Raw genomic sequence first — 21,119 nt, 5'->3', positions numbered from 1 at the left:
TTAGAAGAAACATTAGTTTCCAACTCCTGCTTTTTTTTTTCTTCACTTTCTAGGATCATTATAACTTAAGAGTCTAACTTCCAGCACTGTAGAAATTACTTAGTCTTAGAAAAATATGCATCTGTTTAGCTCACCAGACTGCTCTTATAAGTGCAAAATAATGAAACTAGGCAGAAACACCACCTTAGCTGCTGTGTATGAAATTAGGAAACACTGTTGATAGCCCCTTCTACCTCCCACTTTGGTGAAGAATAATCTTTAAGAACATTCATTCTGTTTCCCCACCGCAAAACCCATGACAAAATGATACCTGCACTGCCTTTGGGATCAATCTTGGAGGAAGAAAAAAACCTTCTGAAAAGCAAGTACGAATGTCACAAGTTTCCTTTAAGGGACTGATATTCACAAGATGAGCAGGAAATAAGATTATGTAAAAATTATCTAAATATGAGAACAAGCTGGTTAAAAAACACAAAATTTTTCATTTTTCCTAAAGAGAATCTTGTGGGTTTTTTTTTTTTTTTTTTTAAAGATGTACTTTACAAGAAAAGCCTTCAGCATTCCTATAGTTTTAAACCTTAGTTTTTAAAATGCCAATTCCCAGCACTTGGGAAGCTGAGGTAGGAGGATTGTCATGAGTTCGAGACCAGCCTGGTAGTAAGTTCAAGGCCATCCTGAACTACATAGTGAGACCCTGTCTCAAACAAACAAACAAACAAACAAATAAAAATAAAGGAAGACAGCTTATTTAAAAACAATAATGAAATGCCAATTCCTTTCTCTAACCATCCCTAAAGGGCCATCCTCTTGAAATGTTCTGCACAAAAATATTCCCATTTGAAGGGAGTGCATCTTTGACTACTCCAGGAATAAACAAGCTTGATTACACCACTGACTCCTAGTTGAACACTGCAGTTTGTCTGGGAAAAATCAGAATAAGAAAAGTAAAGCTACTCTTTGGTTATAAGTGGAATATTTAGTCATCTAATTTGAATGAAAAAAGATAAAAGTCCCAGTGACAACAAAAGGGGGATGCCATCGAAATGCAGTTATCAGGTTAGCTCACACTATCGCCTATCTCTCCTTTTCACTGATGAGACATGAAACGGACAAGATCAGACAATGCTCCTTTTTAATCTGATCTGTGTTTGCGCTGAGTTCCCACATGAAGCAGCAACATCATGAATAGAAGTGACACTGCTCGCCAGGATACCACATATAAATTTTTTAACTACCATTATATTTCTACCACCTGACAGTGTGATCAGAGCTTTACGACTAAAGATTCAGGAGATTCCAGATAGTTGAACGCATGGAGGTTGCTAGAGAACAGTGTGCCCAGAGAGGGCACGGAAGCTCTACTCCCCTCCCCTTCACCCAAACCTCGCCTGTCCTCTGCTTCTCCTCATCCGTGTCCTTTGTAATGACATCCGCAACACACTGGTTAAGTGACTGAACAGATAAGCCAGGTGGGTTTCTTACTGAAGAAAGAAGTTATAAATAAAGGAAAAAGGAAGAGCTAAAATGAGTCTCATGAAATTGATTAGAATTATAAGTGTTAGTATGAACTCATGCATAGGAGGAAAAAGATGTGGAGAAATATGTGACATCATCACCCAAAACAGTTAACATCATCACCAAAAAAGACAAATAGATACCATGTGTCTCTTGATATTATACACTGAGAATGGCAAAACACCACTAATCTGGTATTTCTGCCAAAAATATGTATAGCCAGAATTAATCAGGAAGAAACAACAAAAAAACCCAAATTGAAGGACATTCCCAAAGTAACTTGACGGTACTCTTCAAAAATGCCAAGATCATAAAAGACAAAGATTAAGGAACTATGCTAGAATAAAAAAGACCCAATACAAGACAACTGAATGTAACTTATGGTCCTAGATTTTCTTTGCTTATAATAACAACTGGCAAAGTTAGAAGCCATTTAGTAGCATACCAGTGTTGATGTCCTGATTATGATATTTACACTGTGGTTTCATAAGAGAATACAGTGTTCTTGTTTTTAGGAAATATACACTGACGTATGTAAGCAGGCATGTAGAATAGAAGGGATAGTTGTGGTAAAATGTTAGATTCTGAAGAATCTGAGAGAAAGGCATATGGGAAATCTTTGTAGTATTCTTGCAACAAATAACTGAAATTATTTTTCAAAAAGTTCAAAAACTGGGAAAATATTCAGATTCATATTATTTACATATTAGAGAAGAATATTAAAATACTCTATTCTATTATTTATTGTATTTTAAAATGTCAATGTTTGAAATATTCCAGAGATTATACCTTTTGCAATTATTCAACTTACAATGACAATTTTAGGTATCAATCTAAAAATGTATGAGTTTTTAGGGCAGTAAAACCATTATGTATACTAAAAAGGGGCTACCTGCCATTACATATTATGTCCACACCCACAGAACATAAACACCAGCTGTGAGCCCAGGTGTACACTACAGACTTTGAGTGATGACAATGTGTCAGTGGAAGTTCATTGATTATAACACACATGCAATTCTGTGTAGGATGCTGACAAGAAAGTGGTGTGAGTGCAGGGAGTGCATGGGAACTTTCTTTTTTTCTGGTACCTGGAATTGAACTCAGGGCCTTGCATTTGCCAGGCAGGTGCTGCACTGCTGAGCTATATCCCCGGCCCTTTATTGGGGGGCATGGGAACTTTCTATACTTTCTGCTCTGCTTTCTGTGGGCCTAAAACTACTCTTAAAAACTACAGCTCATAAATAAAAAGCACTTAAGCACACATCAATCCTGCAATGCTGGCAGAGCATTAATTTTTACTTGGCTTGTGAAAAAACTGACACTAAGAGAAGTTGAGTGCTGCATCCAAAGCCACACCGACTGTTAGTGGTAGAACCAGGTCATCTGATTCCTCTTCCAGTGTTCTTTCACCACACTACAATCTCTTTTAAGGAGGACATTTAAAAAAACTGTTTTGAGACCTGAGAAAGCTGTAAACTGGTTTTCTTGGACTGGCCTGTTGAACAACAAAGCTCAACAATCTGGTTGCGGTTATTATAAGAAGGATTAACTTTAAGTATAGACTAATAAAGTTACTTATAATCTATAGGGCTTCTGACTGCTCCTGGACTTGTCCTTGGAAGATGACTGATGTAAATATTAACAGCATTTGTGCTTTTCTTGCCTTGACTACCATGGGAAGAAACTGAAGGGCAAATGGCTGATTCACTGGGTCCTGATGTGTTCTGTGGCCTCTCCTAGAAAAGTAATTGAAAATAGCTCCTATTTTAGATGAGGGGAGGCCTGATTTATCAGGTTACCATGACACTTTCCAACCTGCCAGATGTATAGTAGTGACTACATTCTCTAGATATCTTCAACTTTTCAATGTAAACCAATTCCAGCAACAGAAAATAATCCTCACCCAAGTACAAGTATACTTAAATATATTTCACAAAAAATCTTGACAAATGAACAAATATATGAAAGTTTTCTTGGTATATAGAAGACTAAATTAGAGAAATTTCAAAAATATGATTTGAAAGAAAAAAGCTCATAAAAAATGGTCACAGTGGGGTCGGGGATTTAGCTCAGTGGTTCTGCTGCCTGCCTCGCAAGCAGAAGGTCCCGAGTTTGATGCCCGGTACCAAAAAAATTGGTCACAGATAAGTTCTGAGAATTTAACTCTACAGTGTTATGGGAGAGGAAAGCTTATATGAATACTTTCCATGGAAATGTCTTCAAATATAGAATAAAGAAGAAAACGACCCTCTATTTCTAAGCCACTTAGTCTGACTTACAGAGACAGAAAAGAGAAAAACAAAATAAGATTCAATTAACAGATGAGTATTATATTGTGTTGATAGCAAAAGACTTGAATAGAGAAGTTATTTATCTTCAAATTATAACATCAAAAATTATAAAATACATTATAAAAATATTTAGGATATTTTTTTCCTAGCTTCAGCTGTTCCCTGATTTTTTTTTTTTTGGTACTGGGGATCGAACTCGGAACCTCGCACTTATAAGGCAGGGGCTGGAACCACTGAGCTAAATCCCCAGCCCCAGCTGTTCCCTGAATACAAAGAAACAAAACCACTTGGTTCATTAAAATATCAAAGAGCAAACACATTAAAATTCAGATTCCTAAAGAGGAATGAATTTTTAAGTTCAAACTAATAAATACATGATCTAAAACCCTAAATCTTTTAAGAACTACATAGTATTTGTACAAGAAACTAAATACTAGACTAAAAATGAAGATCACTTTATTGTATTTTGACAATCAGAGTTTTATAGCAATATGCTGACTTTAAGTTTATAAAACATCATTTCTTCAGAGATAGTTGGCTAAATTCAACAGATACGGTACTAAGACTTACTTTGTATAACACTGAGTCCAAAGAGATGACAATCCTTTAGCCTGAGCAGGTCACACACTTGGATCAGCAACTGCTGACACAGAATTTTAACCTGTAGAGGAGAAAACGGCACAATTTGACATAACAAGTCTACCTGGTGAGCCACAATTGGGCAATTTAATGCATTGTAAATAGACACTTTGATAGAAGAGCTGACATCAGCAAAATCACTGCTGATTGATGGAAATCACTTTAATCTGTGGCTGTGTTTCAATAATGATTATCACAATATCAATTTTTACAATATGGTAATAAAGTCCCAATACGATGTTGCACAAGACGCATAAATCTTATGAGACACAAACAAGGCTCCCCAATCATGGATATGAAAAATGGGTATTTCAGAAGGTACCTGAAACTGCAATTACTAAAAGTATTCATTTGACAAGCACATTTTCTTTCTTTTAAAAAAATTTTGTTTAAATTGACAAATAAAAATTGTATATATTTACAATGTATAGTATGCTGTTTACATTATGATATATATATACACTATAGAATGGACAAATTATATATGTAATAGCTCACATAGATATCAAATTTTTGTGACTAAAACACTAAAAATCTGATTTCAGCAATTTAAAAGTATACACTATTAACTATAGTCACTATATTGTACAATAAGAGCTCTTCAACTTATTCTTCCTGTGTAACTGAAATTTTGTATCCTTTGACCAACATTTCTCAATCCCTGTCCACTCGTAGGATCTGGTAACTACAACTGTAACTCTGTTCCTATGAGTTACTTTTTGCAAGTTACACATATAAATGAGATTGCATATTAAATATTTGTCTTTCTGCATCTGACATTTCACTTCATATAATGTCCTTCAGGTTCATCCACACTGTTGCAAGTGACAGGATTCCCATCTTTTCCTGGCTGAATAGCACTCCACATTCTGTGTGTGTCATATTTTATCCATTCAACCACTGATGGTCACTTTAGGTTGATCCTGTATCTTAATGTGAGAGTGGAGATGTCTCTTCATCATCATGATTTCATCTTATTTGGACAGGTACCCAAGGAATGGGATTGCTGGATCATACAATAATTCTATACATTTTTGAGGAAGCTCATACTGTATTACAAAACAGCTGCAATAATTTACATTCCCACCAGATTAAGTTCCCTTTTCTCCACTTCTTCAGCAATACTAACTAATCTTTCTCTTTGGATAACAGCCATTCTAACAGGTATGAGGTGATAAATCATTGTGGTTTTAATTTGTATTTCCTTGTTGTTTGGTAATGCTATGTATTTTTTCATATACTTATTGGCCATTTGTATGTCTTCTTTTGAGAAATGCCTATTCAGGGCAATCATCTTTTCAAGAATAATTTTCTTCTCAGTGGTCTAAGCAAAATATTCAGATACTGCAGAATGAGTAACTGCCTAGTTTTTACTTATTTTAATCAATCACTGTTATCATCTAATATCTTTTTTCCTTTTCTGAGTCCTAGTATAATTCAATCATCAAACTATGTTAACTTGGAACTCAAGAATTAAGTTATTCTGAATAATAAAGACAATTTTGATGTTTTTCTAAGTGTTAATGAGGTGATGGGTGAGGGTGGCCTCCTTGAGTTCAGAATCATCAAAGTTTGTTAGAGTTGAAACTGATATTAAGAGACCACTCAGATCAATTTCTTTTATAAAGGTCTGAAATATAACCCAGCTTAAAAATCATGTAGATAGTAATGGCAACATATCTGTGTAATATTTGTATATACGTATATAAAATATGTCCAACATGAATTATAATTTTACCTACAGATGTGTTATTTCTCCTCTCATATATTAGCTTTCTAGTCCTTGTTTCAATGATGTCAATTAGTTCAAATTATTATAAATTCTAAATTAGTTAACTCTGAATTAATGATTTGTATCATACCATAATACGCAACCTCAATTAAGAAAATAAAACCATGTAAAAATCCCTTAAAGCTGAAAGCCAAACAATTCAGAACTAATAATAATTCCAGTCATAGTGGGAAAGATGGGTTTACTGCTCTTTTCCACATTCATTACCAACTGGCAACCAACCTGAAGCACCTCACCCACTGCAAAGACCGAAAGAGATTTAGGGTCAGAGCAGCACATACACAGCTGCTTAAGAAGTACCAGGGACTCAATGAAGCAAAGACTGTGTCCTATTTTATATTCAGGATATATAGTATGCACTTAGTACATGTCTGATGAGTGATTCTTTGTGGGTTCCTCCATACCTTCTTTCTGTACCATGACTACAAACTTCTCCCTAACTTGCTGAGGAAAACATTTTATAAACGTTCCATTTAGCATCTTAGGGAAAATATAGCAATGGAATCCCACCAACACCACTGGGTGAACACATTTGCTCATGAGAAATCGTTATTAACCTTATGTACGGCTACCTTGATTCAACTCACTTGAGATCTTTGATTTGTTAAAAAAAAGTCCTATTAAGTTATTCCCAACATTCACTAAAAAGACTCTGGATTTTAAATTCCATGTTACCATAAATCTAGCTTATAAATAAACTTAAATAAACAAAATGATTGGGCCGGGGATTTAGCTCAGTGGTTTTGCCGCCTGCTTTGCAACCGCAAGGACCTGAGTTCGATCCCCAGTACCAAAAAAAAAAAAAAAATGATAGAAAACAGGTAAAAATATCACATCATAGACAAGTCTTAAATTGAAACAAATACTACAAATTTGAAACTGAAAATGTCATATTATTCTAGAGTACTTTTAATCCTGAATTTTGACTACACTCAATCCTTAGTTTGACCCACTTGGACACAAAGCAAGCAGAATAAAATGCAACAACAGTTAAAACTCCAAACCACAAGCTAATTGCATATAAAGCAAACTTGTAACTTTGTGTGACTCTTGACCAAATAATGTTGTACATTTCTTCCATGTAGCCCATATAATTATTGTTCCACTAGTTTAAATCAAGCATTTTGAGCCTACCGATAAAGCTCTTTAACAACCACCAAGTAAGTATAGTGTTCTTCTTTAAAAACTATAATTAAATAAGGATGTGGCTTTAAAGTCTTACCTGCTGAGAAAACAAGCTTGAGCTTTCTGTATTTGCATAGTATGAGTCTTTAAAGCTACATTTTAACTGATTGTGAAATTTCTCCACTTCTTTAATCTTCAGAAGCAATGGGAAATTTAAACAATGCTACACAGTATGAAGTATTAACAGTAAGAGTTAAAGCTTTTTCTAAAAATGCACTCTGTGAAACTTTAAAACATTTAGTCCTAAAAGTGTCAATGGCTTATTATTGAGCAAGAATGTTTGAAACATTTTATAGAAAAAATGAATTGTTCACTCTAGTCGTAGTGAAGATGTATAAATTCTTGGTAATAATTTCTTTCACTCAAAACTTTATGGTTCTTTTACTTACCATGACTTTATTTCCAAATTTTACAAATGTCCGTATTTATTATTTGCCTATTGAATAATGTCATTTAAAATAGCCCCTCTGAGTATAACTCATGGAGATTTCAAAATGACTAAAACACTAAATCTATTCCACATGGAGAAAGGCAACATTCTATCAATTATACTTATCAGGGAACAAATTTTCTCTGCTTAAAAGAAATGTAAAAATTTTCTCTGCTTAAAAGAAATGTAGAAATGATGAAAACAGATTGTGGGTGAAACAGTTTTTGCTATAATTTGTTACACTAAACTCCGCAAACACCAGTTGCCATTTTCTAAATAAAAAGATGATACTTTGTAGAAAGAATGACTGGCAGCCTTGACTTCTTTTTTTTAGCCGTGGGAAAGGCTCCACTGGACTGTCCCTGCTTGGGTCAAAGTGCTGCTGGAGAGGGGCTTGGGCGCAGCATAAGAGTCTACACGCCTTGGGATGAGAAGTGGTGTAGGTCTATGTGGGGTCCAGACTCTTGGTTTCAGTGACAGAGCATGCTAGTGGAAGGACAAAGCTCAAAGAAATAAAGTAAAATGCTACTCTACGAGGACCTCACTGAGCACTCCCATGCATCAGGCACTACCTTGAGCTATGCAGCTAACACTCTTAAATCCTTGCAATGTTCCTGTGAAGGGCATATTAGCCTCACTTCACAGATGAGGAAACCACGCCAAACTCTTAGGAAAAATATTCCAAACTTCAAAGTAAGTTGCGGCATGGGAATTGCAACCCAGGTCTCGGTGACTCTAAAACTCACCTTATTCATATATAGGGCTTCACGGTTCATGATCACACTTCTGACTACCTTACAAAAGTTATTACATTAATTTTGCAAAAGGGGGAACTTGGAAGTATAAAATTTATTTCTGCTTATGACTTAAAATACAGGTTGAGTAACCCATATCCAAAATACTTGGGAACAGAAGTGTTTCAGATTTCAAAGCTTTTTAGATTCTGAAAATTTTGCATAGAGTTAACTCATTGAACATGCCTAATCCAAATGTACAGACTTTCAGATTTTGGACTTTTGGACAAGGTTGCTCAACCTGTAATAACATCAGCTACCATCTATGTGCCAGAAATTGTGCTTGGTGCTAACCCTGAATTCTCACTATATCTTGTACCTGAGGCATTATTCTTACTCTACAGGTAAAGATGCTGAGGTTGAGGGAGGCTTAATGAACTTTCTAAAACTCATTCAGTCATGAGATTTGATTCAGTCTGCATTTTTTAAGTATGTCCAAGTCTTTCATGAAGGCAGAAAGGAAGGCAATACAAATTGAGAACCTACTAAACACTGGGTTCTAGGAAAGTTGCTTTTACAAGTGAAAAACACAGTAAGCTTAAGCAACTTGTCCTAAGTTCACAAATCTAGTATACAGTTAAAATATGAATAATCTTAGAACATTTCTTAACAATGGTGGTATTATTACTAATAACAACCATTTACTTTGTGCTTTTTATGCATCGTCTGCTGCCTGAAGGGCTTGGCCACTGAGAATGTCAAAAGCACAGTCCGGTAAATGGAGTTCTGGAGAGTGAAGGGATCTGGGTGGTGCTGGGATATACGTCTGTGTCTGACTGGCTGAAGACTTTACAGTATCCACAGGCCCTGTTTAGTAATCTTGTTAAATGCAGATTCCTACGTCCTATCCTAGACTTCCTATGTCATCATTTTCAAGAGTAAAACCCAGTAATTCAAATATCTAGCAAGCTCTCCCAAATAACTGTATGTATATTCAAGGTTCAAAACCACAGATCTATGGGAATAAGTGAAGTGGTTACTTTCTAATCTGTTCTTTAATAGATTCTAGTATAACTTTCTTTGGCAATTATAGTCACCTCCTATTCTTCACTAAGTCAGATCAGTCTTCTCCACTTAACTGTAGTCAATCAGGTTTTTGTTCTATAGCTTATATGTATGGGTGTACATACACACACAAAGACACATACACGTATTTCACTGGGTAAAAAGATAGAAACAGAAGTGAGATAAGTTTCTTAAATGCTTATGCTATATGTCCTCATTTATGTATATTTTTACAATTTAAAAAATATCTTTAATGTAACTATAAAAAAACTCAGCATAATCATGTGTACAGAATTGTATTTTCAATGTATTTTGCCAAGGCCTACATTGAAATGTTGCCAATTTTTATTAATAAGATTTTTCTAAATGCTGTAAAAATAATAGCTTATCACTTCACACATCCAAAAGCAAGTACCCTAAGTAGGAATGTAACTCATTACTAGACATTCTGTCCAACAATCGATAAAATCCACCCAATAAGCAGAGTAGATAATCAGATAATCACCATGGGCAAACACAAGGTTACATGAGATAATCAAGAAACTGTATTGATTGTTAGAATAAAACTAATATTATGGTTATAAGCAGAACATTTTCTATCTAAGCTTTTTAATGATGCTATTTAAATGTCATATAAGCTCATATAACATTTAGCAAAAATTCTTTTATCCAGCAACTGAATTAAAAATATAGTAGTGTATACAAGGAAGGAAAAACTACTTAAAGACATTCCTCTGAGGCAAATTTTCCCCTTGCATTCCATTAGAATACAATTTAGTGGAAAAAAGAATATAGAAGTTGGTAGTGAGGAGAGGTGCTGAAAATTGCTAGGTATGATACTGATTGTCAAAAATTATTTGGCATTCTCTACTAAGGGTTACTACTGGTAACCCTATAATCCACATGTCCAATTGGGAATTGAAACAGAAATGTGTGCATAGATATTTTTTTCACAATTTTATTCATAATAGTCCAAAACTTAAAATACTTAAGTATTTTAAAACACTTGTCTATCAACAATAGATGGATAACTAAATTAGGCATGTTAATACCATGGAATATTAAATACTAATGAAAAGAAAATTTACTGTCATGTGCAGTACCATGGATGAACTTCAGAGGCCAAATGCTGAGGGAAAGAAGACAGATGCAAGGAGAACATATGACATAATTTCAGCCACATGCAGGTCAGAAACAAGCAAAATTACTCTCTATTGAGAGGGCAGTTGTGACCTTTTGGGCAAAGGCTACTGAATAGGGTGCTGAAAATTGATATCTCAAGTTGGGGCCATGGTTACCTGGGTGTACACACCAGCAAAAATTCATTAAGCTGTGCATTGAGACTTCTACACTTTGTAGTACGTAAATTATGAGTCATTTTTAAAGTCAAAAAGGGATCATGTTCTTTAATGTCCAAGTTAATTTAACAAGTGGCCTCTGACTCATGAACCATCAGTAACAACCCCATGCTCAAAAGTGCTGAAATTGGTTAGATTTCAGCTATTATTTAAAAATAACCAAGGTGCATATTAAAAGCTAGCAATTACTACCATTTCTGTGTGTGAATGACAACTATAAGCATTTAAAACATAAATTTAGAGATCAATAAAAATTATATTCAAATAAAAAGTTTAAAATAGCAAGTGCATGTTTTTAATTTGGTAATCAAAATTCTCTAATTTTACCCCAGGCAAGACAATGCTGAAGGCAGCTATATTTAACCCATCAAGCTAAGTTTATGCCTGTACAGACTAACAGCTCAATTCTGCCATATTATTACTGTTGATTCTGTAAGGATTTTGGCTGAAAGCAATAGTAGCTCGAAAGTGGTCACTGGAGGGAATGCATTACTTAGACATTTCTAAAATGGGTGTACTCACATTTATGATGATATTCAGAGACTCATCATTGGGAAGGAAAATACACACACTACGGCGGTCTTGCATGACTCTGTTGTTATGGAAGTTCAATTTGTTCATTGTGTTGTGGGCTCACTAATGGTCAGGGCTGGGCTCTGAGTCCTCAGCAGCTGCTCAGGTTCCCAGCACTCCAATGCCAAACTCTTCTCATCACATACCCAACAGGAGAAGCATCCTGCTGTTTTAACTATGTAGCTTTCATAGCTGTAAAAAAAAGGACCAAAGGTAGGGCTGTGAATAAAATGGTGATTGTTAAGGACAGAGACAGGGAGGTGAGCAGAGCCCAGCTACTCTTGTGGGTACAGGGACAGGATGTTCCAAGCCACAGCTGCCTACTTCAATATACTGGAACTTGCTGAAATGCATTCTGTATGTGTTTGTCCCACTGACAACTGACTTAGAACTTGGATTCATAGTCATGAACTAAACTTAAAGCCAGGGACAGCTTCACACATCCCGAGGCAGTACTGTGCACTGTAAAGCTCATGGAAATAGATATCTTGCTTTTGAAGAGTCTCCAATTTCACTGGGGAGATAACTAAGGGCTCTGAAATAAACAAATGATAAGAAAAGCAGCAGCACCAAATTCTTTCTCTGCCATTACTACCAAACTCAAATAAATGTCTTGGCTCTTACATCATCACATTCATTCTTTAGCTACTATGGTCTGGCTTCCACTTCCTTTGCTTTACCAATTCTCTCTGTAAAGGAAGCTAGTAATCTCTGACTATCAGTGGTATCCATAGGATTCACTTTGATCAATTTCTATACAGTATTTTCCATAGTTATTAATCTTTCCTTTCAACTTTCTTCTGGTTTTATGGTGCTGGTCTTTCCTGATTCTCTAACCTCATAATGCAAACTTAATTTTTCTGTTTATTACTTCAGTAACCACTTAATAAGTAAAAGAACAATGAATTTTGGATATCTTGTATTGAATCAGCTTCCCTAACAGTTTTATTTTTCAAATTTATCTTAGGTTTTGATATACCGAATTTTATTTGCAAATAATGGAAAATTTATCTCCAACTTTCAAGTCACACTTTTCATTTCTCCTTTATGTTTCAGTGCGTTGATAAGACCCTGTAGGATAATTTTGAAGAAGTGGCAAAGTTTCCTAATTTCAATGAGTTATAATTAATAGAAAGTATTCAAGCAAGATAAGTTACAACTAGTTGTCTCTAAAATCATAGATATTTATATTATTCATTTCTGGCTATATTTGTAGGATGCAGAAGAGAAATTCTAGGAATATAGAACCGTTTCGCTAGGCAGACAGGATATAGTTTTCACCGAAGAGCTATGAAGCAAAGCACAAATGAGATCGGATCTTGTCCTATTTGCTTCTTAAAGTGCAATTTTCATCTGTTAGCAGAGGGAGGAAGAGGATATATTCTTAGATACCATAAGTAGTAAATATAATCCAGCATTTCTTTTTAATTAGAAATAAAGTACCATTTACAAGAGAATTACTTCAAACTAAATAAAAACAAATGTTAATCTTTTATATGGTATTTCCCTATTAGAAAGGGGCCCAGGAGTCCATTTAGGAGAAGTCCATTTATCTTTCACATGCAGTTACAGCCAGCAAACATCACCTCACAGAGTCACCAGAGGTCAGTGCTACACTGCTGTCCAGTATGGTGGTCAACCCACATGTTCTAGGTGCACAAACCAACTGCACCCCAAATCGAATGACTCACTTAGAAAATGTTAGTCTAACAGTCCCAAAGCACCAATTGGAGAACAACTGTAGGCTGAATCAGAATCACCTGGGTCTTTGTAATAAATGCAGAATCCTGAGCACAGTGACATTTCTACTCAGAGCCCGGTAATTCTTTTTTAGGGGGGGCGGGGGGTACCAGGGATCGAACTCAGGACCTTGTGCTTGCAAGGCAGGCAGCAGTGCCACTGAGCTAAATCCCCAGCCCAGGGCCCAGTACTTCTAATGCGCCGCCACACATAGAAACTACTGTGTTATAGTTAGTGGAAGGTACAGGTACTAAGTGGAGTGTTGGGTACAACAACTTTAGGGTACACATTTCAAACCATGATGGAGATAAGAACTGGGAATAAGCAACTTTTATGAGTGGCATCAAATCATCACTATAATGAAAAACAATGTCTCAACATGTCAAAGGCATAAATCCCTAAAACCAGTCAATTTTGTACACTGAGAATATTTTCTTGAAAACTGGTGGCCTAGGAATGAGTAAGTTTGCAAAGTACTGCATCTTACTTATCCCCTTTCTTAGAAATTCAGAAAGAAATAAAAGCTCTGAAAAGTCCTGCAGGCAACTTCTTACATTGAATTCAGTATCTTTCAAACTTACTCAAACATGCAATACTTTCCCTCCATAGTATATCTATTAAGGTAGCAGAAAATATTCATAGGCATAATTTGAGAAATGCAGTTTTATAATGATTTCCTTGTCAAATATGTTTTCCATGGCAAAATCTTCTATGTGTATTGGTGTATTCTAATACACAGGCCTCCTTCACATAAAACCTTTTCAAGAAGAAATTATAAGCTCCAATTAAATGCACCTTATTTAAATCAAACCCCTAAATCATATTAATCCCAGTATAATTCTTCTTATTTAATTCTATGCTTTAAATTGAGTTAGTTCTAACTTTTCCATTTCTAATTAACCCATTTAGAGTATTTCTACTGATCTGCTTTTTAGAATTTAAATGCGAAACTAGGAAAAAATATCATCTGTGGTTTGAGTTTTTTCAAGAGCTTCATTAAAATAACTTGGAAATTTCATTTGGGTACAATTTCTATTTTATGATTCAAACGTGTAGTAAAAATGACAATTGAAAGAGGATTATTGAAATGAATTTCATAAAAGCAGAGTTTAGAAGAAGCAGAGCAGCTTCACTGCTGCTTTTTCTGCTTACAGGGTGGCAAACTGGAAGAGCTCTAAAAAAAGACAGCATTTAGTTTTTACTTCACCCAAGACAGCATTAAAACTAATTAAAAGGTTCCATTGAAACAGCAAAATAATCATATCTCGACACACAAGTATCCAATTTAATCTTAAATTGGGAAGTTCTGAGGAAAAGAAATGGACTAAATTTGTATCAGTTTGAATCGTAGAATTAGCCTCTCAATCACTGTTCTATATCCTTAAATTAAGTCCCAATCCAGCCCCAGGAGGACACATTTCTGATTTCAGAGCAACCCTTTCTTTTTTTTCCCGTTCAGTTTATTGCTACATTTTAGGAATACATTATGAGCACATTCAACATTGGAAATTTGTACCTGTACATGATATATCTTGGTTCTTGTTTTTTCCCCATTTCCTTCCCTCCCTTCCACCCCTCCACCCCTATTTACAAAAATTTTGTTTCTATTTTTTCCTTCTTTTCTCATATTGTTTTATTTCCCTTCTTTCCTCCCTCCCTCCCACTTTCCACTCCCCATTGGTCCTTTTCTTCCTATTTGACATTATCTATTGTACATTTTGGTCTTCATTTACACTTTCGGGTTCTCACACCAGAGAAACAATTTGGTATTTACACATATGTCCTATTTATTTCATTTAAGAGTATGGCCTTCTATTCAACAATTTTGTGAGTGATTATCCATGGATAAACCATGTAGTAGTAACATATTTCCAAGGCAATAACAGATCAGCCAACAATGTGATCAAGTCCCACCCTGCCATCCAACTTACAAAGAAAATATACTCCCCTTTGAATTTTCGCCCAGATATTATACTCTCGTTTTGGATGGAAGCAAAAGAGGGTTCTCAATTCTGGGATTAATTCCCTAAAAAGGGGGGGAAGTTATTATTTGCTAAGATTATGTTAAGGCAAGCATGATTAGGTAGGCACATATCAACAGTCAATATGATACCTTTATTACCTAACAAAAACAAGACAAAAATATTGGAAAACTGGATTGCAGAGAGCCCTATCATCTAATTTAATCATCACACATTTATAAGCTTATATTATACATACAGTACTATAATATTTATTTGCTGAAAAGCATCACTGGTATTTGGTATTGTGTCTGATTCCTAAGAGCACACACACTGATTGGCAACTACCACATCAAACTCAAGGAGAGATATAAAGGATAACAGCATTAAATGTACGAATTCTGTACCACAACACTGTGGTAAAGATAATTTTGGGATAAATAGTATAATACCTTTAATGCATGGTTTCCTGTCCTAAGTGATGAAAATATCTTTGGTAAAATGATTTTCATTTGTAGTTGTTCATTATATATTCATTAGTATAAAACTCATATATTAAATACTATGTGTCAAGTGTTGTAAGTGCAAAGGATATGGCACTAAATAATGTTGCTCAAATAGAGAAAGACAATAAAGTTGATAATGATATGCACTACAAAGAAAAGTAAGTCCAGAGTAGGTGAGAGAGTTGATAGAGATACGGTAGTGGTGTAGATGCTGCACTATATAGGATAATCAAGGGAAGCTATTTTGATGGGTTGATATTTGGGTGGATGCCTGAATCAAGAGAGATGTCATTTCCTTCCTTCTTTTCATCAATTCAGCTATCCAATTCAGAGAAGAATTTTGTAGGCAGAGAGAATGCTAAATGCCAAGAACTGCATTGCTCTGAAAGGTAAACTGATGGTACTAATAATAGCTACATTACCACACACTTAACTGTGTGCCAGCTACTGTTACGTATCGTATTTCCAAGAAACCTACAAACTCTGTCATGCTTCCCACAGAGAGGTAAGATCTATTTTCTCTCTCCTCCAATCTGGGCTGGACCTATGGTCAACTCATGCTCAATCAAAAGTTTTGCCTCATGGATAACCTACTTATGCAAATATGCTTCGTCTCTTATTCCACAGTGCTATCTCTGCAGGAACACTTGGTTTAGGAGCTTGAAATGGTTACTTACCTTGTCTGCCTCCTTTACTATGGCAAAGCCACTCTACTATGGCAGTCTCTGCTATGGCAAAGTCAATGTTATTATTATTTAATCCTCAATGCTAAGTATACGGTGTATTCTCATTAAATGTTGGTTGTCTTACTACATATGTCCTTGGTCAGTGGAGATTCTGCAGTAGGCTTTCTTAGTCTTGAGATTACTGTCATTTTGAGCCAAATATTCTGTTACTAGGGGGCTGTCCTGTGCATTGTAGGATGGCCCACAGCATCCCTGGCCTCTACCTGCTAAATGCCAAGAGGCCTCTCCTGGCAGTATGACATCCCATGGCATCTGTAGACATTGCCAAAAGGTGCCATAAGGGGAAAATTACTCATGGTTGAGGAATCAATTGCTCTATAGACTCATTATAAGCTACTTTTTATCATGCAGCTGTTCTTTCTAAAAAATTTAATAATACAACTCTTATTAAATATATCATTTTCTAACTAAAAATAAGCAACCGAGTTCCAAACACAGAAGTCTGATCTGAAACTTATAGACACATTTTCAGCTTTTTGAAAGTGTGTGGCCTCTGGCTTTGGAATAGCTATGAAGTCTGGGCTTCTCAAAGCCACAAACTGTAGTACACTGTATTATAAGTGTCTCACAAAAGTACATTTCCATTATAGTAAGCCCTCGCTCCTGGAGAGTCCTATATTTTGGTATTGGTACAGTGGTACCTTGTTTTACAAACTTAATTTGTTTTATGATTTTGGGGAAGATGGATGTGTTTTATTTGTGGGGAAGATGGCCACGGTCGTGTTTGACACCCAATGCAGTTTGTGAACAGAAGCAAAATTTTGCTGAACACTTTTGTTTGCGAACCGAATTGTTTCCAAACAAGTGTTCGTGAACTGAGGTATTACTGTAACTGAAAATATAAAACGTGATCTAGAAACTACTGACACCTGATTTTCAATTTGCCTGTATCTCTGTATTATGAAGATTCTTTTTAAACATTTAAAGAGGGCCAGGGATTTAGCTCAGTGGTTTCGCTGCCTGCTGTGCAAGCGCAAGGACCCGAGTTTGATCCCCAGTACCAAAAAGACCAAACCAAACAAACAAACAAAAAATATTTAAAGAAAGGGTAGTTTGCTTGTAAAAGCTATTTGGTAAACAAATTATTTTTATCACTTAATTTGAGGAATATGAACACTTTCTGCTTCATGGCCTGATTTTGCAGTTACTTTTCTATCTAAGAATTGATAACTACCAACTATCTGAAGCCAAATGCTTCAAAAAGAACATCTGATCTTTGTTGCATTTTCCCAACTTTCCACTCAGTGTGCTGGTAGATGAATGAAGCACTGGGGAAAGGCCAAATCATCTTCCACAAGGTTAGTCCTCTTTAGAGGTAATATGGATAGGACACTAGGACAGACTCGCCTGGTGTGGTGGCACATACTCACGATGACAGCTGCTGGAAGACAGAGGCAGGAGGATCCCAAGTTAGAGGCCAGCCTGAGCAACTTTGTTTCAAAATTTAAAACTTTCAAAGTGCTAGGTGCTTTATCTAGCAAGTATAAGGCCTTGGGTTCAATCATAAATAACAAACACATCCGCACACACGTGTGCACGCATGCACACACCCCCTAGACTCAACCTCCCTAATCTGTTAAGATCCTAACCTAGATTCTGCAATACTAATTGTATGGCCTTGAACAAGTTATCTAACCTGGCAGACTTATTCTTCATCTATAAAATCCATAATATTGGCCTCCAAAGATTATTGGAAGGATGAAATGAGATAACGGATATAAAGTATTAGGTATCACTTGGGTGGGCAATGAGAAGAAATGTTTACAATTTAGTACCGATAATTCATATCAGATAGAAATCTAGACCTTAAAGCCAGATGCACCAAAGTGGGCTAAACATTAGAAGGCCTATTTTAAGTTGGAGAAGTTATGTATTAGCTGTAAATGGGACAGGGAGTGGCCCTGTATCTAGTAGTTAGCCCCTTTAAGATTTTATGTATGAAAAAAGAGAAAGCATGTGTGGGTGTGTGGATTCAAATGTGTGCTGGCTGACCAAAGGATGCATGGTAGAGGACAATGGATTTAACTTACACAGCACCATCCTTCCACTGGGCAGTGTCCCTCTCCCATCCCAGATATTTCCCATGGGACAACCATTCCAGTATGTTCTCCACCCCCAAAGGCAGACAGGTAACATAGGGCAGGGATGTGACCCAGTGCTGGCCAAACAGAGTACTCCATTCTCCAATTAAAATACTGGATCTAATGAGTGAATATATAATCTAGGCAAAGCCTGAATTCCTTCATGAAGTGAGTTAGACAAATGCTGGGATGGCAAGGGCTAGCTCTCTCTGAGTTGCTCCTTGAAAGAGTGTTAACCCTAGAGTTGCTGGCAACCATCTTTAAAATCACATTATAAGAACTTTCCTGAGAAGAGTGCTAGCTAAGAAAGAATGCTGATTACATCATTTGAACTGCCACATCTAGCTATGCCCAAGGCCCGAAAGCATTCACAGGAATCCCCATAAGGTAAGCCAATAAACTGTCCTTTCTCTGAAGCTAAATCTGGCACTTGCACCTGAATAAGCTCTCTCTCATACAGTCCATCCAACAAGAAACTGATTGCTTGCTTGATACATTCTTTATTTCATCAAATGTTTACTACCCCTGGCTGTATAGCAACATCTATATTTTCTTTAAAAATTACTCTAAGTTTTACACTTCTCACCACAATGAATATTCACCATAAGCAGAGAAGATTTAGAAGGCAGAAAAAAAGTCTAAGTAATTGAAAAATTTTGGATGGTTGGGTTGCTGTGCAGACACCACTGTTTTTAAGAGAATCACAAACAAGTAAGTTACAGAAATCATGCATAAATTCACTTAAGGTAAACAAAACATATGGACAATTAGTTCATAATGGTAACTTTTAGGGACAAAATATGTCATCTTGAATATTAATGTGTGGGTGAATAATCCTGCCTTATTCAAAGGCCACATTTTTTTAAAGAATCATACTAAATATGCTTTTATTGTATTTTCCATTTGTAATAAATTACAGTAGCTGTGCAAAAATGGTTTTTCTTCAAACGAAATAACTGAAAAGCATAGTTGATACATAAAATGGAAATTGAGACACTAACAGAATAAACATAGCAATTCTGGTAACAACAGCATTAATTTTGGGTCCATCTAATAAAGTTGGTAAGGGAGAAACCATTACCCTAATCATCAAAGGCAACCTACTAGAGATGGTAATCTGACTGAAACGTTATTACACTGTAACACCTGATGCAGGCTAGTTATGGGATACAGAGCAATGTTAGGTTTGGAAGAGAGAATATAGCAATAAGCAATACAGCAATAAGCAGTACAATGTGCTACATCAGAGGCTGGACTCTGGAGCCACACTGCTTGGTCTTGAACCCCAGCTCCAACACTTACCACTTGAGTGTCCTAGGGAAGTCTCTTTACTTCTTTGTGTCCATTTCTCTCGTCTTTCCAGGAGAATGAGAAGATTATTAAATGAGTTACTCATATGTGAAGCACTTAGAACAGAGCCCAATACATAACAGGTAGTATTTACTACCAAGAGACAAAACTGGCTGCTTATTTTGAAAAGCAAGGGGAAGCACTACTGTGGTCATCATCTATTTTGTCACTGATCATATCTTGGGATCTGAAAGAAATATTTTTTCTGTTGCAAGTAATAAATTATTTCACTTTTATATTTAATCAGTAAGATTTGCTATGCCTTGGGGTTAGGGTTAGGAATGGAAAAGAACCTTCCAATTAAAGTTGTCTTGAAATAGTGCCAAGTAATGTTCACTGTACTCTAATGAATAAAATTATGTGGCTAGTCTTTGACTATAAAAAAAAAGATTAAGAAAGACAGGCAAAGCTTTATATTGGAATAAATAGAAAAATCAGTGAAATTGATACACTCTCATAAGCTGTGATTAGCACTGTAAATCACTGCAACCAATATGGCTTTGTAGTAAGAGTCATAAAGATATTTGGACATTTTGACTCAATAATCCCATTTCTAAGGACTATACAAGGAAATAATTCAACCAGAGCACACTATGCTTCTGAACAAAAATACTCCTGAAATCCTATCCATCAAAGTAAAAACTGGAAAAAACTTCTAAACAGTCTAGCAACAGGAATGTATTGGCAAAATATAGTATATAAAATAATTAAATACTAAAAAACATTTTCCGAGCACATTCCCTTCAAATTACAAATACTCACAATAGCCAAAAATTATCTTAACTACATGCTTGCTAGATTAGCAGGAATAAAGCTTTCCTTATCCCTAAATTAATTAATGAGAAAAAGTTAAAAAAATTAATATTCCATTAGTCAGTGAACAACTAGTCTTGAGTACTGTGGAACTTGCTAAAATATTACAAGTTGAGTAACCCTTATCAGAAATGTGTGGGGCCAGAAATATTTCAGATTTGAATTTTTTCAGATTCTGAAATATCTCTGTAGACTGCTAGTTGAACATCCCTAATCTGAAAACCCCAAATCCAAAATGCTCCAAAATCCAAAGCTTTGTGAGTGTCATGCTGGCACTCAAATTAAGTTATGGATTTCAGATTTTGAGATTCGGGATACTCAACCTGGTTATTTATTT

General features: G+C 35.7%; 1 protein-coding gene across 8 annotated transcripts in view; it reads right to left on the bottom strand.

The window, feature by feature from the left end:
• Positions 1 to 21,119, bottom strand: part of Frmd6 (FERM domain containing 6) — a 234,496-nt gene that overhangs the window by 30,937 nt on the left and 182,440 nt on the right. For all 8 annotated transcript variants that reach the window (XM_087208092.1, XM_087208093.1, XM_087208091.1 and 5 more), the window contains 2 exons: positions 11,535 to 11,777; positions 4,380 to 4,470 (listed from right to left, as the gene is read on the bottom strand). In XM_087208092.1, the coding sequence (XP_087064218.1) occupies positions 4,380 to 4,470; positions 11,535 to 11,633 (190 nt within the window). In that variant the 5' untranslated portion in view covers positions 11,634 to 11,777. The remainder of the gene's footprint in view (positions 1 to 4,379; positions 4,471 to 11,534; positions 11,778 to 21,119) is intronic.

Source organism: Heterocephalus glaber, unplaced genomic scaffold (assembly GCF_053883595.1).
Source record: "Heterocephalus glaber isolate CG9 unplaced genomic scaffold, H.glaber_assembly_v1.0 deba00000901, whole genome shotgun sequence".
NCBI classification, from domain to species: domain Eukaryota; kingdom Metazoa; phylum Chordata; class Mammalia; order Rodentia; family Bathyergidae; genus Heterocephalus; species Heterocephalus glaber.
This window is presented reverse-complemented; position numbering and strand designations above follow the sequence as displayed.